At 38.1% G+C, this 27,280-nt stretch overlaps 1 protein-coding gene and 1 long non-coding RNA gene across 3 annotated transcripts in view; one reads left to right on the top strand and one right to left on the bottom strand.

The window, feature by feature from the left end:
* TSHR (thyroid stimulating hormone receptor) overlaps positions 1-25,813 on the bottom strand; it is a 49,118-nt gene extending 23,305 nt beyond the window's left edge. Inside the window, exons 1-5 of one of the 2 annotated variants that reach the window (XM_014869836.2) lie at positions 25,618-25,813; positions 14,870-14,941; positions 11,650-11,724; positions 2,034-2,108; positions 787-861 (exon numbers count right to left, since the gene is read on the bottom strand). In XM_014869836.2, coding sequence (XP_014725322.1) covers positions 787-861; positions 2,034-2,108; positions 11,650-11,724; positions 14,870-14,941; positions 25,618-25,787 — 467 coding nt within the window. In that variant the 5' untranslated portion in view covers positions 25,788-25,813. Of the gene's footprint in view, positions 1-786; positions 862-2,033; positions 2,109-3,804; positions 4,738-11,649; positions 11,725-14,869; positions 14,942-25,617 lie in introns of those variants that run through there. The other variant, XM_088167437.1, reaches the window with a different exon arrangement.
* LOC148223383 (uncharacterized) lies at positions 6,659-22,156 on the top strand. Its single transcript, XR_015804655.1, has 2 exons — positions 6,659-15,327; positions 17,643-22,156. It is a non-coding gene; the product is annotated as an uncharacterized LOC148223383 (long non-coding RNA).
* Positions 25,814-27,280: the final 1,467 nt, after the last annotated feature.

Here is a 27,280-nt window from a genome sequence, read left to right as displayed (position 1 = left end):
ATCAATCACAACTTTGCAAATCACCTTCTAACATAACACTTCTTATTTTTAATTGCCTTTTGCCTAGCCCATCCACCATTCAAGCCTCTTCCAGCTGAAAACTGCTACAATATAAGATTTCTAACTCCTCTCTGGGACCAAGAAGACACTTTTACCTTGTGTCATCCTGCAAGTCTTCATCTGAGCTATTCTTCCTCCTCAGCTTGATTACAACCCAAAATTCTGACTTAGATTAACACAGATGGATGCTGTCTGTGCTTTTTAAATACCAAGAAACTCCTGCATATTTTTAGAGTTCAAAGCAGAACTCTTTGTTTCTGAAATTCTTATAAGGAAAATAGTGGGAAACCTCCTTGTCCCCCTTTGCATTCCCATTCTCCAAGAAATTGTTCCACAGTTTGCTTCACCATGCCAACACAAATTTGTTAGAAGAATTTTGATAGGATGACTTGATGTTAGCAGGATGTACACCAGCTAGATCCCGTGTGTCACACTATTCTGACTTCATATTAATTCAGGTATTGCACAGCCATTGCAAAACCAAGAACAAAATAAAAGCAAAGGGCCTTTAGAAGCTGTGCATCATGAATGTGCTGTGTGTCCATGTCTCTAATTCGGGTCAAATGTTAGGTGACTTGGTGCTAATGATCATTGAAATATTGCTTGAGGAAAACTGCTTTGTCAAACTTAAATGATATTTTTCTCAAAACCGGAAACCCTCATTATACATTTTCATGTGGTCTGAGGATGCCAGTATTCAAACCAGCTGTGAGGACAGATACTTACAGCAAAAAATTCACATCAAATGAATAGATTTTGTTGAGATCTGGAAAAACTTTGAGTCCAGTATTAAAAATACCACTGAAAGAGAGGAGAAACAGAAAGAATTACTGCATCACTGAACAACAATGAACAATGTATTTAAAGTGTTCAACAGGCAGGATGGATATTGCATCCTCTCTATTGTCAATCAAATCCTTTATATTCAACTATCCAAAACAGAAGGATGCAAGAACAATATAAAAAATTCAAAATACCAGACTTACGATAAATTACAGAATCTAAAAAATGAGAACATAGACTAATAAAACAGGCAGGCAGCTCTGCAGAGAGAAGCATCTTGTGAGGTTGATAGGAAGGAAATAGTTACAACTCTGGTTTGTTTTAACTTGACAAATTAAGGCTGCTTCAGTTAATAGTCTGGACCCCTGAATCCTCTATCTTTCACTGAGGCTAAGAGCTGTTCATAAAGCTCTAAAAAGGGAAACTGTCTTAAAATGTGAAATGCATAAAGTCCCTTCTTTATGAACTCCTGTAGAGTGAAAATAACTGTAGTTTTTCATTTTTAAAACTATTCTCCTGAAATGGAATTTCTTACTTCTTTCTTTTTTATTGCTTTCACATCTATAGGAAAAACCTGGACAAATCTCTCCTCCTTGCCACTGCCCCCACCACACGCACACAGAAGCTTTACTTCCAAATATTACTCAAAATCACAGAAGTTTCTTTAGAAAATCATGGGAAATTTTCAGGATTTTTCTGCCATAGAGGTCATGTGAAATCAGGTGTCTATAGGCGAGCTATTCACATTTGGCTGACAGGTGTGCTTTAAAACCCTGTGCAAATGTCTAGTGAATACCAAAGATGTGTATATATCTGTTGTGTCCCTTCTTCCCACTGTTTCCTACAAAAATAGAGTAAGACAGCACTTAGCATAAGAAAAGAGCTAGCTGTGGAATTTTGTCAAGGAATATTAGTGTATTCTAGATATTTAATGGATATGACAAATGGGAAAACTACTGATGAATTTGTGAACATGTTTTCCTTTCTCACAAAAGTAGTAAGAGTTCCAACCCCTATCCTTGCTGGCTTTGTCCTTGGAATAAAGCAACAGAGAAAAACACAGCAATCAGTTCCAAAATCAAATGCAAACTTACAAAACTGCTATAATGTAAAGAGTCACTTGTGAGATTTAAGTAAGAATATTTCAGGAAATTTATACAAACCACCACATACAGGTGCTAAATACTTACAGGTATTTCAAAAGTGGGAGGTTCTTAAAGGCATCTGGATCTATGTAATCCAAGTTTCTAAGATTACGAATTTCACTGTAAAAAGGGAGGAACATTGATAATCAATATTTAATAACTTATCACAACAGAAATCAGCAATGTAAAAATGAAATTTCAGGGACACATTTCCTGCAACAAGCTTTTCGTACTAGCCAGCATTAGCTCAAGATCAGAGCACTCTTACAATGATGTATTATCATCTGAATAGGTGCCATCCTGGGGACTGGCCTTTTGAAGCAAGGGGGCAAGAAGTACCTAAAATTTGATTATGGATCATTTGTCTGCATGGTCCTAAAATCAAAACAAATATCCTGTAATGGCTATTACTTTGAACACAGTGAGGGTTTTGTGTCTGCAATGTTGTGTAAAAAGAAGAAAAGTAAAACCTTCAGTATTTGTATATAATACTCCTATCAAATTATACCGATCTATGCACCTTATAATTTCATGTGCAATTTTTCTGCTTACTTTCTTGTCTGACAGTATTTTGTATTATTTTTTCCTGTGTCTTTTACAGAACTCAGAACACTTACAGAACTTAGTCACTTAAATTAACTTTGTTCTGAGACTTGAAATGGACACACCATTCACTACATACCCAAGGCCGGCAGTATAGAGGTTAGCATATCTCTTTGCTGTATAACAAGGCAAGGCATAACATAGACTTCATTCTGTATATCTTCTGTTTACTCTTATGTCTTTAAATACTTCTACCCAAGAGACAGCTTGGTCTGCAAATGGCTTTTTAGTCTGCACAGGCTGAAAAACCATTCTGACACTAATCACAGCTATGGCCACGATGGTGCTTTCTGTAGGAGTGTTGGGGGGGCTGCTGTCCCTTCAGCCACCACCATCATTGCCTGGAGTCGTGACTCTTCCTCATTTTTCTGAAATGTTTGTCTCTTCCCTTAGTACAATTTCCCTCAATATTTTTCATTCCTCTATTTTCTAGTAGATTTCTTTCTTTTCTATCTGTAACAGTCAGCACTCTGGCTGCACCAAGCAGACTCTGCCAAAATTCTCAATATTGAGGTAGATTCAATAGACCTACTAATTTTCATGTTTTATTAAAAAAAGCCCTCCCCATCACATGCACACTTTTGATTTCTTGGACTCTTTACTGTTTCCAGAAGGATATGGATGGTTTTGCATGTCTGCTTCTATTTCTTTACCTTAAATCAGCTCTGGACACTGGTGTCATAACACTGCTGAAACAACCCTCAGCCTTTCTTAAAATAGAAACCATATAGAAAGAATGATGCCAGGCTTCCTCCTGATACTAGCAGGGGAGCAATGAGTCTGTATATTATATATTCAGACTTATATAGAGAAATTTGATAAATATGACAGATTAAGATGGCATGGTGCAGGTGCGGGTTTTGTGAGTGATGTTCCAGCCTTAAGTCAGTCAAATAAGTGCTGCTACTGGACAGAGACAGAATCACAGAATCACAGAATCACAAAATCACAGAATCACAGAATTACAGAATCACAGAATCACAGAATCACAGAATCACAGAATCACAGAATCATACAATCACTGGGTTGGAAGAGACCTCCAAGATCATCGAGTCCAACCCACACCCTACCACCTCAACTAAACCATGGCACCAAGTGCCACATCCAGTCTTTTTTAAAATACATCCAGGGATGGTGACTCCACCACCTCCCCAGGCAGACCATTCTAGTACTTTAGCACTCTTTCAATAAAAACCTTTTCCTAATATCCTACCTATATTTCCCTTGGCACAGCTTGAGACTGTGTCCTCTCATTCTGTCAGCTGCTGCTTGGAGAAAGAGACTCAATGGGCAGAAACCAGTTGTATTTAATTTATCATGGCCTAACCGTGCCAAGTAACCTATATAATATAAGAATCACAAAATTGGGATTTAAGACTACCTCTGGAATTGTTTTAATAGGATAAAATCAACCCGGACAAGTTGTCTAAGAAATAAAAGTGGGAAAAGAGACAGAAGTTAGTAGATAAATCATGATGTAGACACTGGTACAAAGACTTCATCTCTCCTTGTATTGCTGTACTGACAAAACAGTTCTGTTTCACCTTTCAAGTCATCAAGTTTTCATTCTGTTTACTAAAACATTGCAGGGAAATGAGGATTTACCTTTTACTTGCATGTTAAACTGATGTCATTAATTGCTACAGTACTGCTACTGTAGTGCTGCATTCAACTATTCTTCACATCTGTCAGCTACTTTGAACTGTAGCTGTGTTTCTGTATTTAAAAGAAATCCTCTCAGTGTCAGTTTCTTGCTTCTCTCCAATGATTTTATTAGTTATGCAGCTATCACATTCCCAACAGTGGAATTTGCTTCATAAACATTAACTGACATATTTTTTCCATCACTGACTACTTTCAAAATGTTGGACTTGTGAGCTTCCTGGCCTGATACTCCTCCATGGACCAAACATATTCCAGGGAAAGAGTCTCCAGTTTAGCCTTTAGCCTGGAGATGGAGAATACATTGGAGTATCAGAGAGTCATCAAGTTTTGGGATGTTGCTATTCATAGTATTCTGTGTAAATTATTTGGATGAAAGTATTGGAAATAAAAATTCAAAATCGACAGATGGTATTTTTATTAAAATAAAAAATAATGTAATGAGATACAATTTTGATTTATTAAGTAATTGGGCCATGAGAGGAAATTTGCTGATTTAAAAAGGCAAATGAATAATTAATTAATCTGGAAATAAAATATTTTAAACAGCCAGATGAGACAGTACAGTAATGAGAGAAAATCTTAAATAATGTGAGTGAGGGAATCAATATGATTCAACTAAACATTAGGAAAATGTTTATATCCCTGCTGTTCAATTTTCTTGAACTGTTAATGTTGGGATTAAAAAAGAAGTATGCTTTAATATATACTGTATATTTGCATTTCATCCTACACTTTGTGTTACAGAGGTGTCTTAAAGCCCAGAAGGAAGAAAAGAGCCATTGTGGAGCAGCTAGCCAGGCTTAGAAGTGTCTAGTCAAAATAGATGAGAGAGGTATAAAAATAAAAGGTGATTTGACAGAAGTGAGCGTTACACTTAAGAAAAAATGAGGACAGAAATCCAATTTTCCCTACTTCTAGTCCAGTCAAATGTGCCTCCTGCATTTGACTGGCCTGAATATGTGGCCTGTCATCTTATCTGGGTGAAAAAGAGGAAGATCTTATGTGCCATGGATAAATGTATGTAACACCAAGACGACCAGGACACACAGCTGAGCTGCACAGAGTAGATTTATTCCATCATGTTGATGGCTGGAAGGATTCAAAAAGAGCAAGTAGAGACACATAGACTGCTAAGCTCAAATTAGCAGGGGCAAAACACAATGGGGTCCTGCCTTACATATCAAAGGGGGCCTGGAACATGTGCAAATCTTCACCAGGCTGTGTTTTACAATCTCTTATCTCCTTTCCCTGCTTACAAAGAGGCCCCAAGCCTATAAGAAGAATGCTTTTAAGTCTTTCACAATTTTCTGTTATCTTGTGAGAAAATTTAACTTCTTTAGCAGACAAAAAACAACCAGAACAAGCACAAATATATGAATTCTCTGACACTGTTTTCTAACATCTCCCTGGTGAAAGATTTGTCTCTGAATGAAAACAATTCTAATCCAATTTATTTTTCTCTCTTCTTGCCACACTTCTCTTTTCCAACCCTTTCCTCCCCACAGATCTCCAAATTTATTTCCATTCATGAACTGTGCCTGCTGTCCTTGTTTTAAATACTCAAACATCATTAGTCTTAGAGTACTGGATGGAATTCCTCCCTAAAATCACAGATTTATAGGATATCTATTGCTCCATTGATAATGGAGCCTATGACAATAAGCCCATAAGGAGGAAAGATATTTGAATAGCTCTGATCTCATCAATTAACAGGACAAACTGAATTTCACAATTTCTTTTACAGTAATCAGTCATGACTACTATACTCATAGGTGAATAAATGTTACAGGATCCTAATTTTCAAACTGTAATCAGAAGACTGCTGTGGTGTAAAGACTCTTCCCAAAAGGTCCATAAAGATAGAAGAGCAAGTTGATTATTAGTAAATTCATTAAGCAGGGTTTACACTTTTCTCATTTATCTTCTATGAATTGGTGAGTTGAAAATATTGAAACTTGTGAACCTAAAAAGTTAAGGTTCTTGGACAAGCAGCTCTAGGAAAACTATTAGGCGTTTAAGTTGCCTAAAATGCAGATAAAGCCAAAGAGTATACTTAAAATGCCTAGTAAGCTAGTTCTCAGATATCTAAGTGCCTATGAAAGTTGATTTTAAATTACTTTTGAAATGCGACTTTGACACACTACAAATAGAACAGTCATGGCATATAGCAGTGTAACAATTCTGAGTCCTTCTGAGCATTAAGTGCTTTTAAGATGTAAGAAAACCTGAGGCAGTAGGCATTTTTGTTCACCATTAATGCAAAAAGGCAAAATGTGTCCTAAACATACATTTCACTTTGCAGTCCTAAGATTAGTTAGAGATGCTCATTAAAAAAAGTATGCTGCTACTTACCCACAAGCTAAGATAATTATTTGTGGAGTATTTACAAAAGTATTTAAAATCGCATAACAAATTCTACTCTAGTCTTGGAAGTACAGAAACCATTTAAAAACTGGCTTATTTGTGCTTTAAAGACACTTAGTGTTTGAAATTTTTGTTCTGACACTCATACTAGGAATAAAAATGTACTAGGTTCACAATCAAATCACCACCTGTCTAAGAACAGCAATTCACTTTTCCTTTTTAATGAAAATACACAAAAAACTTTATCACATCAAGAATGAATGTGCAGAGAAAGTCACTTGATGTTATAAATATGCGTCCAGAGTTACAAATAACTATCAACTTATGTTTATTGCAAAGCTATAACTACTTTCAAATCCAAATGAATCTGAAAATGAAACTAATAGTAAGAATATTCAAATATAAGGCTAATTAATTAGTCAATTGAGACATATGTTTGCCAGCTAACTTTTCAGAAAGGTTAATATGCTATTTAAAGTTCTGTCTGAATTTGGTAACATTAAAACTAGCACAAATATTTACATATTTAAGGAGAATCTAAATTTCATTTACCAGACATGTTTTTCATACCTGTCTTGAAATATTGATACATTCTTCAGTCTGTTTAAGCTCAGAGTTCAGAAATTGCAAAACTGGCTTTAGAGTAGCAATATAGCCCTCATATGCTGAGATAGCTACAAAGACTAATGATATTCAGGTCAGCAATTGTGAAATGTTTTAAATAAGTTTTTTCATTCTCTTGTAATAACCTGGCCCCCTTCTCTACCTTCTGGGACTTTCTTTGTAGCTACCTTGGCTTCTCTCACTTGTACATCTACTTCCATGTTTTATTCTCTCCCTGCAGCCAAATCATCCATGTTATTTCACCTGCATGCACCTGTTTAAGCCTTTGCACCACTGCCACCAGACAAGTGGCTTAGGGTCCCAACAGTCTACTCCCTACCTCCAGTCTGCAGATTTTAACAAGATTTTTTTGCACAGCACTTATCCCAGCTCTGAAATTCACTGCAGGTACACAGCATTCCCCCACAAATCTCTTCAGGCTTCCTCTCCAGTTGCTTCTCTCTCCTTCCTGCAGTTCTGTATCCCATGGCCTGGCATCACAAGCTGTCCAAGAGGATGGTGGGACTGCCCTGGCCCTTGGCTCCATCTCACTGCAGAGCTGGAAGTGTTCCCCCATCAGCTCTCCAAACGACGTCACACAAATGAGGGAAAGCTACTTGAACCACAACCTTTGGCCTTGTTCCCAAATGCTGAGAGGGGTTTTTTATGTGGTTGTGTAAGAGGAGAATGCTTTATGAGTTAGGAGAAGAGAGTAGGGAGAGACCAGGAGAGCCAAGACACAGAGAAAGGAGGAAAAGAAAGACTGATTTTTTCTGAGATTCTGTTTGTAGGAATGTTTCCCTGAGAAACAGAGAACTAATTACAACAGTTTTTTTATTTAGTGTAATGTTACATAGTAAGGCAACTACACAGAGACACTGATTGCTAATCAGATGCTTTCACAATTACATTTACAAAAAATACAAATACATACTTATGTAATTGTATGAGAGAGACAATTCTGAATTCATAAACAGATATACATGAAAAAGGTAAAGACAAAAAGAGGAAAGAATAAACCATTGTGAGACAAATTTAATACAACTGGGGAGAAAATAAACAGCAAAAATTTGTTCCTTATTTGCATCTTCATAGAGTGGAAATTTTGCCATTAATTACCAGCAAAATTAGATGTGGCTCATTAAAACACAGCAGGTGATGAGTATCCTTAGTTTGCAGAAGTTGCTCAGTACTTGGAAGGCATGGATTCATAAATACATGACCTATGCTTAAAGAGGTGAGGACTGGAAAGATCAGAAAGTCACAACAGAGACACATGAATGTGGACACACACATTTAGAGAGCTAGGGAATTACAGCTTGGAAATTCTTTTCAGGCCTGGATTTCTCCTGACTCTCAGGTCCATTCCCAGGCTGACAAGCTGACTACACCTTCAGTTAGGGAGGAAGTCTCCCAGGGTGATAACATGGTGAAAAACAGAGTGGAATTCATAATAAAGATTAACACCTGGTGTCTTTCCTGAGGGATACATCCTGAGGTACTGTCCCAAGGATGTTTTTCCCAATTGTTCAATGAACTACTGTCCTGTCCTAGCTGCACGTAACACACTTTAAATACAAGTTGTCCATACAATAAAGTTGGCCTTTTCTCCCCAAAAGAAGTCCGTGTGTGTTGCTGTCTTTTCTCTCTCTTTGCAGCACAGTAACCACACATGAACCAAATAAGGACTGAGAAAATGGGTTGCTGAAGATCAAGGCTGAAGTGCACTAAATAAGCTTGGCAGACAGATCATGATGAACACAGGATGCCTATTCACATAACACTTGGCTTAAGGCAAAGTATTAGTTCCTCCCTTCCACAAACACTGAATTTTCCCTTAAGAAGTTCTTATGTCTAAAAACAAACGTTTAGAGAATGAAACTGTGTGTATAAGTTTCAGTTATGGTAAAAAGATTATTTACATAAATAATGTAACTGCACTTTATGAAAGTTCAAAGAAAAACAAGCTGTAAAAATAAAACTCTGAAATGACTTTTCAAAACTGTTAGAGTAATCTCAACCTCCTTTAAAATACTCTGTGATAAACTAGTATTATTTTAGCAATAATACTTTAAAAATACTGTGTAAATGGAGAACATTAAATTAATGAATGCATAGCACAAGATACAAATTTATCCCTCGATAATCCTGCTGTTTGGAAAGTAAATCAAACTCAACAGTAATAGGTTTTTACAAATCAGGCTTTAGAAACAATTCATAAAAATGATCAAATCTATAAATTGCTTTATTTCACAGCTTATATGCAACTGTCTAACTTGCCAGATGCTTAGATATTGCCTGATTAAATCATACATGTGCCTTACTTGCAAACAGGTTTTATAAACCTGGTAAGCGCTTTTGAGTGGTAGAGGTGGCCCTTCTTTGTGGGCTATCTGCAAAGGCTTAGGGTTTTCCTATAACTTTTGTGAGCAGAGTTCTGATGTCTTATTCTGGGTAGTATTTTTGGGTCTTGTGAAGAAAAAAAAAAAAATCTTGTATGTCTGTGTACAGTTTCTCTTTTGGCAGTGCTGGAGCAGGAAACATTCCCCCCGTGCCCTCCCCACAGCCTGTGCCAGAGGTGACATGAGAGTAGTGCCTGTGAACTCTGCTGACTCCTGCACAGACCTGCAGCTTCCCAGTCATGGACAGCACATCCACGCCTGGGGGCTGGAGTGAGTGTGATAAGGCAGTGATTTTGGAGCTTTCTGAGGCATTTCATTTTTAATTTCTAATAAGGTGAACCACAAAAGAAGTACCATATGAGGAATTTGTAGTGCATAGTGGCAGATGCTTTATTCATTGCTGATAAAGTGTGCTGCCAGTAAGTGTTTCATCAAATGTTCATTTGTGTTAAACAAGAAATTTTGAAGACACAACAACTATGAAAGAGGAAGAGAAAATATGGACACAACTGGTTTGGAAAAAAATCTACAGAATAGGGAATGGTATTATAACTAAAGGTAAGTACTGATAATACCAGAGCCTTGCTGTAAACTCAGGAATATTACTGGAGCAGGTTGTTGGCCTGAAGTAGATTTCGGGATCCTGCACTCTGCTTCTAAATATGCTAGTCAAGTTCATGTTCTCTTAGAGGAGTCACTTACATTCTCCAGCATTAGTTTCTCTCTTTAACTTCATTAACAATAATTATATTTTTTTCCTGTAACTTTATTAGTCTTTCTCATTCACACTGTGTAAAGTACAAGGAAAAAGAGAATAGAAAATACAGCAGTGTTAAATCATCATCTAATTCAATCTCTTTCTCTGAGTGAAGATTAAATAGATCTAGGGAATTTCAGATCATACAGCCTTAAAGGCCTGCAGTAGTAGAGACAACATCTCCAGGAAAAGAATTCTAGAGTTTATTTATACCAGCCATAGGAATACATTTCCTGGAAGCTGACATGAGTCTTGTCTAATGTACTTTAACTTTATTATTACTTTTTCAAACGTTAGTGTGAAAATGGGTGGTAGCTTTCACCTCTTGCAACAACCTTAAAAAATCAATCTGCCTCTGGCATGTTTTCTTTCTGGACACAAAAGACTTTTCTCTGACAATGTTTTCTGGATCCATGGTGACCAACAGTGCTCTCCCATGGAACCTCTGCAAATAAAAATATCTGAAATATGCCAAAAGGTAATCCAGCTGAGCTTTACAACAGTGGCACACTTTCCAATTCCTTCTTTGGATCAGTAATGGAAACATGGAAGAGTACCAGACACAGGATGGATCCTGTGGAGCTTTCTATTCAATGCATTGCATTCTTATTTTGACAGGGTCCTGATGGATGATAAGAATTCTCTGGATGCATCCTACCAGTTCTGTAACTGCCCTTAGAGCATCACTTGGTGTGGATTGGTCAGAACATGAGAACTAAAAGGTTCAAAAACACTTCCCAGAAGCCTTTTTACATATTATTCTTGTTCCATTTAATAACCATATAAACACTCTTCATTTTACTAATGCACTTTCAGAATGATTATTTATTTTTCATGTCTCCAGCTAGTGCCATTTTGCTCTGTGCCTTGGTCCTTCTGATTTTATTTCTGATGTTATTTCTGATGTTATATTACTGTTTCACACATACCTGCAGTAAATTGACAGAAAGAATTCTTAGTTGCCATTTTATTTCAACTTGACATCAAGCTCATGATGCAGTCCCACTAGTTTCTCACTATATCTACCAACATTTCTATGGGAAGATATAGAAGAGCAAGGGAAGCAAAAAGATGTATGGAAAACAAACAATAAAATAAGCTCAAAGAAGAGGCTGACTCACTCCACATTATGGAGGAAGGAAATGAGAAATTGAATATTTAGCTACATAGGAGACAGGAATGATGAACATAATCATGTATGTTGTTATTTCTACACATTTCAAATTTATCTCATCACTTTATTCATTTATTTAATTACAGTACTTACATGTGAGTGACTTTGCTCAAACTGTTGAAGGAATGGGCCTCCAGACTCTGAAGTGTTTCATCTATAGAGATGTAACTAAACACCAGCAAAGAGAAAAAGGAACAGGTCTCAGACACTGGGAAGCCACAGCTAGTGCCCATCATGTCACTTCATTTGCCATCTCATTATTTTTCTTATCCAGATATGATGACACTCAGAAAGAACCTGAGAGAGCAGGATTTAAATCAGATCAACACTTGGCAGCAGCTACAAGGCCCTCTCCCAGACCTTATTTTCTTCCTTCTCCCTCTCTCTACCTTTCTTTGATTTTTTCCAGCCTCAGCATCCCGTGTTGGTGCCCACAGCTGCCCCTGTTGTCCTCTGCTGCTGATGGAGAGCTTGGTGACACGTGGGGCACTTGAGGAGAGGACAAGCAGAGCAAGGCAATGGAAACTGAGTTGAGGCTGTGCTGTATCAGCTGGCACTGGGGAGCACAGGAGGTGCAGATACATGCAAGGAGTGGGGAGCTGTGTGGTGGCACTGCCTGTGGGACAGCAGTGGGCACAGGGTGGCAAAGGCACTGTGCTGTACAGGGAAGTGTGCACAGGGGAACTGTGCTTTACATGGGGCTGATGGTGGAGAGAACCGTGGGATGCTCCTTTTGGTGGAGAAGCTGTGGAGAAAAAACTTCAATGAACTACAGACTGGGTGTTTGTGAGGTACTCGTGAATGTGACCCCAAAGCATCATCCTAAACCCAGAAAAATTGTTCCTTATCCTTGACCTTAAAAGTCCTGAATGTTCAATGTGTCCTTAAGTCAGCAGAAAACACCAGGTGAAGCCCTTTAACCAAGATTTAGTGTATTTGTATTATTAACAGTGGAAACCAGAAATTTCTCTTGCATTTGAATAGCCTATAAAATTTTTGTATTCAGTGATGCCTTTCTGACAGGAATTAGCTTTGCAATTAAGCACATAATTAAAATTTTTTTCTTTCATTCATGCGCCAAAGCAGCACAGAGGGAAAGAATCTCTACTTCTGGCTATCAAGAGCACATAGACATGCATTCATCTAAGAGAAATTGTAGCTCTAAAATTTTTGTTTAAACATGGTTCATAAAGAGGACAACTAAATTTTTTATTCAGTGCAGACAAAAAACCCCATGTTTATTTGTGGAAATCATATAGTAGTTACCATATAGCAAAATGAATTGCTATATTTTGAACAGTAAACACAGTATATATATTCCCCTGTTGAAACATCAGAACATTTTCTAGATGAATTAGGAAAACCAGGAATGGTCTGGTAATTTTCATTGCACAGTTTTCATTGCACGGAAATTATGGGCTGGGAGAGGCAAATGAGACATGTGGTACATTAGAGGCCAAGACATACACATAAAAGTTGTAGTTAAAACACAGGTACTGATTCCCTAACCTGAAGTTTATATCAAGAAGGTGGGAGTTTTGTGGTAGTAGTAATACTATAAGAAATATCCAAATGGGCATTCAAATTTAAATTGCCAGTTGGAGCTTTTGGAACCAGAGAAGGGCTGACACCCTTTTATATTGAATCAAACTCTGTTCTAAACTAAGTTTATCCTTTTTATATATAATACTATACATCATGCAAGGGATATTCCTCTTTCTCCAAAAAAACCCCAAACAATACACCATCTATCTGATTAAACTGAGATGGTAAATGAAGCTTCAGATATCCCAGAACAATTACTTAAAAGGATGTTAGGAAGTCTTTATTTCAATATATCTGGATGAAACTATAAAATATAATAGGCAGGCCATGTTTTCCCAAAGTCCTTTTTCATGAATCCTTAAATGGTAATTCTCAGCTATTCAGTCAAGGCTCATACAGGATCAAGACTTGCTAGGAACATCAAGGGCAAGAAGAAGAATTCCTATTGCTACATTAGTAGTAAAATTTGAACAATAAAAAGTGGGCCTGTTACTGAATGAGGTGGCTTATTTAGTTAACAATGGCCACAGATAAAGCTGAGCACCAGACTGAGTTAAAGCCCTGTGCATTCTGGTTGGATCATATGAGCAGATTGTGGATAGAGCCCTCCTGAGGTCCCTTCTCAATTACATGGCTCTCATTCTGGGGAGTGAATTGTGAGGTGGCAGAGAAATTCACTGCATCAAACAGACATGCACAGGATCACAGATTACGGGCCACTGACAAGGACAACTTTTTGTCAAGATTGCTGACATCAATGAAAAGTTCAGTGCAAGGGCAGCTGCTGAGGAATCCATTCAGTGCAGGTAGCTCGGTTTGCAGCTGCAGTGTGAGCTGCAGGCTGAGCTCTGAGCAGTGGGAGCCCAAGGCAAGGGGCCAGGAACTGCTGACCCTTTGATAACCAAGGGGACCCGTGGCACAGCCAGGTGAGGGGCACACTCAGAGGCACAGCAGGAGCCAAGGACCACAGACTTCTGTGGGCTGAAACTGTGAGAGTATAAAAGCCCAAGGATTCCTTTGTTCAGGATCCCTCCTTGAAGGTACCAAACTCGGGCTATTTTGTTATTTAGTTATTGAATCAAGATTAAACTATTAAAAGATCTGGACATCTGAGACTTTGCTATGGGAAATGTGGGGTCGAGCTGGTGATGGTGTGAACGTAACTCTCACAGTGGCTCCTGGATGGTTGGACAGGAAAATTTCCTTAACACAGCCACCTTCAATGGGACACATGTAGACACAGCTGGTCCTGCTTTTGTGGACTGTATCCATGCATATGTTTGCACACAAAGGAAGTGACACAATGGAAGTCTCTCTTACACCACACAAATATTAATGTTTTGGTGAAAGTCCATCTCTAGTCCAGAAATGCCCCTGGTCTCCAATGAGATGTGCTACAAATCATGCTGGCAGCTGGAAACAAATTTTTAGCCAGGACTAGCAATTGAATATGTTAATTTGTTATGAGTGAAATAATTTCCTGTAATTTGCAAACTAAAAAAAAAATGTTTTATAGCTTTATTTATCACATCCACTTCAATAAAGGAGGAGTGGTCTTGTTCACAAATGCACAGAATGCCTTCCTATAACTGGTTCAGGTTATAAACAATAGAATTATTACCTTCAGTTCTAAAATATAAGTGGTGAGGTAGCAAAGTAACATAAACATTTTCATAAGTTTTTATACACAAAGACAGAATTTTGGAGAAGGAGAGTAATTTTAAACAAAAATTTAAAGGACTAGTATCAGAAATCAAACAGAACTTACATCCTAGAGATGTTGGGGAGATTAGAAAAAGCATCACTTGGAATTTTTCTTAGATGAGTCTCCAAAAACCTCCTAGAAAAACAAGTTTTTCAAGCAGTTAATATCCTTTGGTAAGTACAATTTAACATTAAAAAGTCCTAAACAGCTTCGGCTCTGCTCCAATATTTTTGTTCTTATCTTGTCTTTTCTCCATGTTGCCACCTTTGCTTCATTTATATTCATGTTTCATTATGTGGCTTGTTTTGTTTGGTATGCTCCATCAATCTCAATTGCAGCTTTCTACATCATCCCTCCCAAGAACTCAGCAGTCAGTGGTGACGATGGACCTTCCAAAACTCCAGGGCATGACCAGCAAAATATATTTTCCCATTGAAGTTAATGAAGTATTAAGAGAATTCTTTTAATAATTTCAGGCTCCACAAAGATATCCAGTCCCTCATTCTGAGCAAGAAATTCAGGTATGTCAGCAAAAATTGAATTAGAGCAATTGCATACTACCTCCACAGAATTCTCCATTTCCTGTGTAATAAATACTACATTCTTCCTCCCCAAACATCTGATGTGGGGGTGGCATGTACCTTATCCACTGCAGAAAAACCTGCAATATTTAAGTGAGATACTTATCCACAGCCAAGCTCTCAACAGAATGAATCTCCAGCAGACTCACTCCTCTAAATAAGAAAGGAGGAAATGCTTTTGAAAATCAGCCTATGATAGCTGTTAAACTTCCAGTTACAACCTGTTGTTGCTAATCTTTGGTTTTCCAATACAGTTTGGGAATACCCTTATGGAATATCTAGTCAATCAATAGTTTGAAGAATAATCAAGAACAAATGAAAAACTTTTCCCCTGGTTGCTATTTAACAACAGTAAAAGAAAAAAGAAACAAACAAATTAGGATGATTTCCTGATTCTGTTTTGTTTCATAATGCCAAATGTCTGATTACTATAATTATATTTGATTTACAGAGCCAAATATATTATCATCTTGAGATTTATCAAGCTTTTGGAACTTGCATATAAGAAATAAAACTGTAGAAATAGAGTTTAATAATAACAATATATGTGTAAATTCCTAAAGGTTTTGTCTTGAATTAAAGTACAAATTAAAAGAATGTACATTCCTATAATCCCAAGGGAAGAATCTACTTCCCCAGTCTACCTTCTCTACTCCATATACTTGTTACAAGAATGAATAAAGCCTTCTACTTTTCCAACAGTGGGTTGATGTTTTTCCTGATCTTAATACAGAAAAACAAGCTCCCAACCACGCGAATGTCAATTGGTCCAGAGGTTATATCCATATAGACATGTTATTTTAACATCCACAGCAGTATCAGTGATGTTACTTCAATAAGATATATTAGGGAAGTAAATATATATTTTACATAGTTGCCTCTTCACTTTAAAAAAAAATTTAAATGCACATCTACAAAACACAATAAGTAAATACACACTACCCAAAGAATTTTAGATTGAAATTACATTATTTATAATTTGAATTGTGTCAACAAAAGCTTTATGTATTTTAATGAACTATTCTCTACCAACACAGGGGCAAAAATTTACCATATGTCAATATGAAACAGAGTTTGTCAATTTGAAGCAAAGTAAAAAAATTTACATCTTGATTTCATTTTCCCGAGAAAATTATAACAAGCAATGACTTTCTATCTTTTATATAGGAGAAATAAACATAACAACAAAGTAATGGCTAGGTAAACAGCTATTGACACATTAGTTTCTAGGTTTCTATATCCAATTAAATCCAACACAAACAAAAAAATATTTTAAAAGCTATTCTGAAATAAATGCATTGTAGTCTTTCGTGGTGCAAAAATAGCTAGAAAAAGGCATTTCACATAGTAATACTCGTGCTGAGCTTACCAGAAGATGATTACCACCTAGTGTCCAATGCTCGTATTACCAATGTAGTGGGAATGAGGGAAAGATTCACGCAGCAAAGGATCTCTGAAAGTACGGAATCACTTCTGAATATGCAAGACTACATGGCTGCTTTCTTACAATTAGCAGTCCAATAGAATAACAAAAAGTATCCCTCAAAATTGGCCCAGCCATGAGAAATTAAAGAAATACTAGAGTCTTTCAAAATGAAATTGTACAGCTCAGTGTTTGGGGCACGTAGGTACTGAAAGTAAGCTCTTACTGCTAATGTATCCTCTTCCTACAAACTGAGGTACATATGGACACTGTCAGACTGACAGGCAAGAATTTAGGTTGGTTACTTGCTAATTTATAGCAAACAGAAAACACCAATCCACAGTGTAGGAGATTATCCTTGCTCGATTTGTGATCACCCGGTGCTTCTGACTGGATCTGAGTAAAAAAATACTTTACAGAAAGGAACGATCTCATCCTCAGTCAGTTTTCAGATGACACTAAGATGGGCAGGAATGCTGATCTGCTGGAGGGTAGGAAAGCTGTACAGAGGGTCCTGTACAGGCTGGAATGATGGGCCAAGGCAAGTGTATGAGGTTCAACAATGCAATATGCCAGCTTGTTGTGTCCCTCCCAGCTCCTTGTGCATCTCCAGCCTGGTGGGGCAGTATGAGAAGCAGAAAAGGCTGTGACTCTCTAAGCACTGCTGAACAAGAATTAATACATCCCTGAATTACCAACTCGTTTTCCAGCACAAATAAAAGTCCAATCCAATCCATAGCACCATATTTGGTACTATGAAGAAAATTAACTCTATTCCAGCCAAAATCAGGCCACTTTTCTGCAACTTTTTTTTTTTTTCATTTGCTCCCAGGCCTCTTAAGTCCTTTTCCTGGCAGCACAGCCTGAGGAAATGGAGCATTACCTGAAGTAGAGGATAGAACAAAGAAGCACTGAAGTGTACCAGACATACAGCAATCTATGGGACCAGACATGTTGCACTTAAGGGCAATGAGGGCGCTGGCTGATATCATTCTGGGGCTACCCTATCATCTTTGAAATATCATGGTGATCAAGGGAGATTATGTCTGAAAAACAAAAGCAGCATGCACGTCTTCCAGTGAGGCAAAAAGGAGGATCTGAGGAAACTCAGGTTAGTGGCTCCTATGTACTTATTTTTTGTGTGCAAGTAATTTTATACATTTGAATGTCCTTTTGCAGGTGCTATGTATACGATCAGAGGCAAAAAAAATCCTTTATTTTCATCTATATTTCTATCTTAATAATTCCTAACATTCAGTTTGACTTTTTGACCTCTGCCGAGCATCTGGCAGCAATTATAGGCACTTAGTGATTCTCTGATTAAACACAATAGTAGCCAGCAATTACAGCCTATTCTTACTCTCTTTCCCTGTAGGAGGTGAGCCTCTTCAGATAGCTCTTTTCTGAAATTTCGTGGTCCTGTTTGAACTTTCTTTGCAGCAATTTATAGGCTTTTAGTTCAATATTTCAGAAACCCATCTCTTCTCTATTGTAGTTAGAGTACATTTTATTGCAGGCCATCATAAAAGTTTAAAGTTCAGAGTAAAAAAAAGTAACAGTATTGGTTTTAGGTCAAAATAAAAATTTAGTTCAAAAGTAATGAAATAGGTATGTCTGTGATCACAATAAAAGAAACTATATGAGGCTGTAGTGTTTTCATATGGCAATTGGGTGAAGTCCCAGGTGACTGGAGAGGGGGAAGCCTTGTACCCATCTTTTCAAAGGTAGAAAGGAGGACTGTGGTAACTATTGACCTGTCAATCTCATCTCTGTTCCTGGGAAGATCCTCCCAGAAGCTGTGCTAAGGCACATGGAAAACAGGGAGGTGATTTGAGACAGCCAGCACAGCTTCACCAAGGGCATGTCCTGTCTGACCAATCCAGCGGCCTTCTCTGATGGAGTGATTACATCAGTGAACAAGGGAAGGACTACAGATGTAATTTATCATTTTATCATTTATCTGGCCTTCTGTAAAGTGTTTGGCACAGTGCCCCACAGCATCCTTCTCTGTAAATTAGAGAGAGATGGATTTGATTAGTGGAATGTTAGATAAGAAATTGGCTGAATGGTCACATTCAGAGTGTTGTAGTCAATGGCTCAGTGTCCAGATGGAGAATGGTGAAATGTGTTGTGCCCAGTAGTGGGCAAATACACAAGTCTTGTGCCCAGCAGAGAATAATACCTTCATCAATTAGATACACAGTTGGATCAAGTGAACCTTTAGCAAATTTGTTGATGACACAAAGCTTAATGATGCAGTTGATATACCTGAAGGATGGAATGTCATCCAGGAAGACCCGTACAAGCTCAAGAAATAGGCCCATGGAAATCTCATATAGTTCAACAAGAACAAATGCATGGTGCTGCACCTGGGTCAGGGAAGCTCCCAGTATTATCACAGGCTGGGGATGAACAGATTGGAGCAGCCCTGATGAGAAGGACTTGGGGGTGCTGGTGGGTGAGAGGCAGGACATGACCCTGCAATGTGCACCTGGAGCCTGGAGAGCCAACTGTATGCATGCAAACAGTGTGGGCAGCAGAGCAAGTGAGGGGATCCTGCCCCTCTGCTCTAGCGAGACCCTACCTGGAGTACCACATCCAACTCCAGAGTACTAAGCACAGGAAAGAAGAGGACCTACTGGTGTGGGCTCAGTGGAGGGCTATGAAGATGATCAGAGAACTGGAACACCTCTCTATGAGGAAAGGTTGAGAAAGCTGGGCTTTTTTCAGCCTGCTTTTTTCAGGCTCCAGAGACACTTTATTGCAGCCTTCCAGTACTTAAAGAGGACTTCTAACAAAGTTAGTAGTGCCTGTTGCAATAAGGCAGGGCGTTATGATTTTAAATTAAACATGGTCAATTCAGACTAGATATAAAAAAGACATTTTTACAATGATCATGTTGAAACCCAGGCACAGATTGCTCATAAAGGTGGTAGACTCATCATCTCTGGAAGTATTCAAGGTCAGGCTGGATGGTACTCTGACCAATATGATCTAGTTGAAGATGTCCCTGCTCCTTGAAGAGGCAGTTAGACTAGATGATCTTCAAAGTTACATTCCAACCCAAACTGTTGTGTGATTCTGTGCTAAATTATAGTATTAGGTTTTGTTTCAATTGCCATTATGGGCTCTCCAGCCTCTATATTTATGTATCTACTTTTTTTGTGAGAAAAAAATAGCTCAAACTTTTCATGTTGTGTGATTCGATCTTTCTTCCTAGAGTGCCATTTAAAATGCCTGTTTCTCTAGATCCAGACAGATCACACTCACTGGCTGGAGTTCAAGAGAGAACTAATCTTCTTTTAGTATGTGTCAGCAGCTCATTGCCTACATTTAGGCTTAAATTGTAATGTTTACTGTAGCTGCTCTCATTGCTTCAACTTGTGTTCATAGCATTGCAATTTTCAAAATCCTGAGAGTATCATTTCCCAATGACTTGGGTAAGGTATCAGGGCACTGGCTGGATTGCACAATCTTGAATAGAATAGAAGCTGTTGACATAAAATGGCCTTTTGCAGATGGCAAAGTAGAAAGCTACTTTTTCTACTCTAAATTTTGGCTACCACATAGTAGCCATCTAAGTGTGGTTAACAAGCTGCTATGCTATTAGCGGCTTCACAACATATATTGTTATTTTTTTTGAGACTCTTTAATGTATATTGTGTGAACATAAGGATATGTAAGGGCTGAGTCCAGCAGAACACAGAAGCATGTTTAAAGTTGAGTTTTTGAGGAACTGAGACTGTATCTCATTTTTCTTATTCGTGTTTTGGAAGATTAGCATTTCACAGTAGTCTCTCTGAACTGCATGTGCAAAGGTTCAGTCACACTTGGTGATGAAGGCAGATGATTTAGACATTTTTAAAACACTTCCTGAGACAGTCCTGTTTTCAAAATATAATCACTTTCTACAGACTGTTTTGAGGTTCTGTAAACCCATGTTAAGGAAAACATCAAACATTTATTGATTTTGCAAATATATAAACAGACTGTATGAGTCAGATTCATGAAAAGTTGCCTTCTTAACTGAGATGAGCTATTTGCAAAAAATTTGTAAATTATTCCTTAGCAGTCACATGGATTTTTTTGGGGGGGGGTTAAAATTTAAGCTTTTTTTATTCCTTTTACAGATGTATCAATAAGCTCTGTTTCCCAGTTCAAGAGAAGGCTGTTGTGTGCTTCTGAAGTGTAATGGGTTGGAAATGTTATGTCAAAAGAAAACACTGTAATGAAAACTGACTATAGTAGCAATTCAAGATTCAGTGTAGTGTAACACTTACATAATCAGTCTGTTAAACCACTGTTGAAATCAACTCAAAAAATAAGAGATTTTTAACTCTGGTATAAGCTCTTTCACTACTGTGATGATCAAAACTCATCATCTTCTCAAACAAGGAAATGATACAAATGAATTTCTACTGCCTTATCACCAGTGTCTTCTGTAAAATGTGTGATATTCTCATTGAGGTTAATCTCTTCACAGCATTTACAAAAGAACTACTTGCAGTCCTTCTGCTTTCTGTCGAGCAAGCTATGTGTGTAGTTAAAAAATGCTGGAGTGATGATTGTTTTGACTAGGAATGGCAACAGCTTTTTGGTTTGTGCTTGTACAATTCCTAGCACTTGATGGGTTTCTGTGCCACAACACGGGAAATTTAAATGTTCCAAATGTACAATAAATGTTACCTATACAATGAATGATAAGGAATGAAAGAAAATATTGTATTCAATGTTCACAAGATATTATTTTGGTCTTTAGTAGTTTCTCTGTTCCCTTAGTCCCTCATTCCTGTTCTTCACCTGCTCACTTTGAGTTGGCCTGTGTATGTAGAGTAAAGCAGAGCACAGTTTGTAAGTTACTTCAAGAACTCTTAGAACAGTGCTTCAATTTACCATTGGGATTATGAACAAATCCTTTCCCTTTAACATTTCACTTTAACTGAGACAATAATACATACTAATTTTTGACCTAGTGTATTGGACATAATGTATGTCAAATGTAGGATTGTTGTATGTTAATATCAGGATTATAGAAGCAATACCATGCTTTTCTAAGTAAAATATGTAGGTAAATATAACAAAAAGTATCAGAATTTACAAGAATGTATAGTTTTATGTAAAATATAGTATTTAGGAAACATTTTATGTTGCAGCCATGTACACAGAATTATTTAAATCATTGCCTGAAAGACAACTGATAAAACAATTTCATGGATTTGGTAAATATAATGGTGTTTGTTAAAAAAAAAATTAATTATTTTAAGACGGTTCAAATCTGGCTTTGTCTTCAGAAATTGTCAAATGATTTGACAAATGAAAATAACTAAATATTTTTTTGAAAATTAATTAATTGCAACTAAAACGTTATTTCAAAATGTGTAGTCATTCTCTATTACCTACAGAATATACAGAATATGTGGGCATTAATAAAAAGGCAATATTCTACCTATGGCATATATACTGGAGCAAATGCAGAACTGTAGCTTAATACCTAGTGTAAAGAGCATATTCTTGAAGACTGTACTGGTTTTGTGTCTATTTATATACCTATTTATTTATATTCCACTGTCCTTGCCTAATATCCTCTTGTTCAATTTCAATCAAGTTTGATTATGTTGATATTAAAATAGCACCTGGGTACAGGATAGAAACCTTATTAACATGGGAAGGGAAGGGAAGGGAAGGGAAGGGAAGGGAAGGGAAGGGAAGGGAAGGGAAGGGAAGGGAAGGGAAGGGAGAGATTAAATTATTTTAGTAGGTGAATGCAGGAGATGTAATGCACACTACATAAGAAACAAAACTTCATTACTTTTATTGTCAAATAAAAGAAAAATAATTAAAAGCAATTATAAATAGATTTATAAAATGAAAATAATTGAGAAGTGCATTGAGGTGATGCTGGGATAGTGATACCATCTGAATATGTTATAATGATGCCAAGAAGCATATTACAATAGTTCAATAATTATAATGCAATTATATATTTGAAAAAAAGTTCAGTGTGGTTTTGGTGATCTGTATGTGAAAGTAAACTAAAAAAAAATCTTGTACTGATAAAAGAACAACTTCAAGATCAATATCTGTGCATTCAGGCATTCTGCATAAGAGTCTGCATTAACTATATTTGGATAAATAACAGTTTAAAATAAACAGGCTTTTCTTGTTTAAGTTCATGTCACTTTTCTACTAAAAGAGTTAGAAATAAACATTTATTGGAATTTCTTATAAGCATTTCTTTAAGAAGTGTTTACCCCATTCTCTTAAAGAAGAGAAGAGAAATGAGAACAGTTCTGACTGAATAATTAGAACAAAACTTTAATTGGAGTTTCAAGATCCTGTGCACTGAAAAGAGCTCATCATCTCCAAAAGCTGGCAAAGTGTACCTAGACTCACCAGTCTCTTAGTCCTACAAACCTTACAAAACTGAATAGCCACACAAAAAAAGTTTTTAAATTGGCAATCTTGAGGTTCACATGTTACCACCAAGAAGCAGAATTACTTTGCCTAAAGTAACAAACTTGCTGCATTTAGGGAAAATTATAGAGAGTTTCAACATAAAATGTGCAGATATGTACAGCTACATATTTCATCTCAGAGAGGAGTTCATTTGTTCTTAAGGTTAGCAGAAACTTCAATTATTTTGGAATCTTTTGTCCTTGATTCAGAACTGCTGCCTATTGTACAGCAAAAGAATGAAATGATGATGGAATCAGGGGCATACAGTTTACAATCTCTCACGAAATTCTGTGTGTTGTTTGAACTGCTACGTGTAAATAATCCAGTCTGAAGCATCTGAAAGCACTCTGAACAAAAAACATATATAGGTAACTGTTATGACTCCCATTTAACATATGGAGGGAAAGAAATATTAAGACATTTACAGAGAGCAAGGACCACAGGATCAGGTCCAGACTTCAGCAATTCAAATAAAAGAAGAAAAATAAGCACACTTTATCCAGAGAGAAAACTTCAAACTGAAGTAAAAAAATGTGGTGGTTTTTTGTGTTTGATTGGGTTGCGTTTTGTTTGTTTGTTTGTTTGTTTGGGGGGGTTGTGTGTGAAAAGAACTCTGTTTTCCTTATCTCCTCAGATAATTCTCCCATTTGCTTTCAAATAAAATACTATGCAGCACATGTTGTACTGCTTCTGCCATACACTATAAACTCACAATTGTCACTACCTGGAATATTTTCTTGACATGGCAGGGAGTACATTTCTTGAAAAGTTTGCAATGGTCACTCTAATAGGTACACATGATTAAATCTCACGCCAAATAAACAGAAAAATATTTCTCAGTTGTTTTTGTTAATTACTTTTCTCATGGAAAGAAGATCTTCAAAGGGTGTTTTTGTCTTTTCAAAACAATGGCTTATTATTTGACAGCCCCCCATTACTACAGGTGTTTAAAACACTAGAATTCCAGTGGCCAAAGTGCTTTATTTGTGGAGCTTGTACTCGGAGAAGTACTTCTCAGCCCATCAATCCAGCATATTTCAAGGAAGGTATCAAATTTCATTATGTGATCTCATTGTTTCTATTAACTATATTAAATGCCTGTACAAAGGCATTTTCTCCTATAAACTGAAACTGCTATATTTTCTAACTTGTCATGGTAGATTTCAAAGAACATACTACTTGGTGCATGTCATAACATTTTACTGCAATTTCAACCTAAATAAACCGTGTATATAAAAGCATAATAACAAAAAAATTTGTATGATTTAAAATCTTATTAAGTGAAATACTGCAGTCTAACCATCCAAAAAATTAAAGGCAAGCAAAAATAATGGAAATAACATAATTTTTTTCCCTTTCTTTCTAGGCAAGTGACCAATTTAAGCTTTTACTTTCAGTGCTAAAAAATCTGAGAAGCATTCAAATAAGTTCAAATAATTTAATGATTCTTATTTATATAAAGTCCTGAGAATCATTATCAAGACATAAAGCAATCAATATGTTACTGTTTTACCTTGCAATTAAATCAACTGAGTTTGAGTTCATTTACTTTATTAGAAAGTGATCTATATTTACAAATGGACCTTCCCATAGAGACTATAAAACTTTAACCTCAAGAAACAAAGTAAAAGCCAGGAGTGATTCATCTGCTCAGTTTTAGCTGACAGGTGCCATATGACACAAGATACTCATCTGGCTTGGCAGCAAGAACCCAGACAAGACCTTCTACTGTGCCTGTAACGTACCAAACACTTAGGCTGAGGTACCTGAATTACTCTATCACTTTGGCAAGCTCTAAATTTGCTGCTTTATCCCATGCTCCACACTTCCATCTGAAGTACTCTCTCTCCCAGACACTATACTTGGATTCTCAATATCCATGGGCTTTTTTTTCCTGGCTTTGGCAAAGAAGCTGAAAATGCATAGAGCCTTTTGTGGAACTCTTTGTGAGGTGACACATCCAATACCTACTAGGTTTTAATCACAAAATTTTGTTTTATTTTCCTTCCACTCACCCTCTAAGCACTTGCCACACAGAATCCAGCCTACTGCTCACTTTGCCCACAAACAACCCAGTTACTTATTTTCCCATATTTTACACAGAACTCTTAAGATCCAATGAACCATCTCTTCACAGCCCTTTAGGGTTTGAGAATCACTTTTCCTACCTCCTCCTGCCTCACGCAGTCTGCACACTGCTGTTCCCGCTATCCTGTACCGCCCAGGTAATCTGCAGCACTTGACCCCTCTCACCACTTCCTTATCTCAAAGGACATCAGCTCAGAGCATCTCCTGCCTGCAAAGAATAAATACTCCCAGCAGGCTTCCCTAAACCATCCCAATGTACTCACAGGGTCTGGGTGTCCTCCGGAAGGCTGGGAATAAAGGAGATGTCCCTGCAAGTGATTTTGTAGTCCTCCCAGTCAGAGCACTCGCAGAAGGCTGAAGGACACCTCTCTAGACCCTGGCTGCACAGCACCAGCACCAGCAGCAACTGAAAGGCTGCCGTGAGGCACAGCATCTTCCGCCGCCCGCTCCCGCTCTGCCTCTCGCTTCTCCGAGGAGGCGAGGAGATCCCAGAGCTGCAGGGGCAACCACGCTGCCCCGCCGGGAGAAGCTGCCGGGGAAAGGCGGCACCTGTGCTGGACAACGCCGCCTCCTCACTAAGCGGGGTCAGGAAAGGTCTCAGCAAGCCCTGCGCGACCTCGCCATCGGGCAGGGTCCCTCTCCTCGCCCCAGCCCCCCGCCCATCCCGCCGGCCATCCTGGACCTGGTCCCCCGCTCCTCCGCACCCCTCCCGCGTGGTTCTCCGGGGCCCGTTCCCCGGCAGCGCCGCTCCCGTCCCGGGACCCCGCCGCTCCCCGCGCTCTGTTTGCAGCCGGCAGACCCGGCGCAGCCCCGGCGCTCCGGGGCCGCCTGCCGCGGGCGGCCGGGACTGCGCGGGGCGAGCGGGATCTCTGCCCTACCCAGCCCAGCCCTGCCCAGCTCTGCTCTGCCCGGCCGGGGCGAGCCCTGAGCTGGCAGCCGCACCGGCCCGTCGAGCCGTTTTCACAGGCAGCGGCGAAACGTCGGACCCCGACCATTCCTCTCGGAATCTTTGCAGAAAGAAACAGGAGGAACGGGACTGAGTAAGAGCCATGCTAACTCACCTGTGAAAGCAGTGAAATTAAAGCAGACCTTTACAGCGAGCAAATATTCACTGACTGCAAGTTAGATATGCACTAAATGCAAAGCAGTTTAAAAAGCACTGAAAATTCAAAAGAGTGATTTTGAAAATGGCAGGATAGAGCAAAAGAGGAGAGAGTAGCATCTCCCACATTGTCAGAAAGATAAAATCCATTCACCAAAGGAAAAAAATGGAGGAAAAATCTAACCTTGACAGAAATAAAGTGGAATTATTGCCACCTTAAGCAGGTACAGAACAAGAAAAATGTCAACATAAATGTTTGTAATCTTCAGAGGTAGAAACTTGAAAATGTAACCTATGCACAGTATAAATTAGATTACAATATTTTCGGAAAAATAGTTCCCCTCCAGCTACATTAGAGTTATTCAAACGTTTTGAGTACAATTTATCAGATACTATTTTGATACAACTCTTTAGAAGTACTTTAAGTCAGTTCACCAGTATGTGCTTCCTAAATGTAATTAATCCCCTCAACACATCTTTTTAAGATATGCAAATGATACTATGGCCATAAAGAAATACAATATAAATCCTGATCCTAGGGGCTTATGTTAAGTAGTTAAATCTTGTGTAAATGAGGAATCCCATCAGTTACACTTATCATATTTAGGATTGGGTATCCTTAGTGGTGTCCCGGAGAGGGGACAAACTGAAGCACCCACAGCAGTGTCCTAAAGAACTTCACACTGCATTGCATGAACTCCCTTAGAAACATTGGCTGTCCTATGCCCTATGTCCTCCTGACACGCTGCTCACATCTGTAACTCACCTGCAGTCCTAAGAGCCACCACCCACCACCACTTTTTGGTGTCTGTATCAACCTGACT

Source organism: Sturnus vulgaris, chromosome 6, assembly GCF_052056855.1.
Source record: "Sturnus vulgaris isolate bStuVul1 chromosome 6, bStuVul1.hap1, whole genome shotgun sequence".
NCBI classification, from domain to species: domain Eukaryota; kingdom Metazoa; phylum Chordata; class Aves; order Passeriformes; family Sturnidae; genus Sturnus; species Sturnus vulgaris.
Note: the sequence above shows the minus strand (reverse complement) of the source record. Positions and strands in the feature narration are given on the sequence as shown.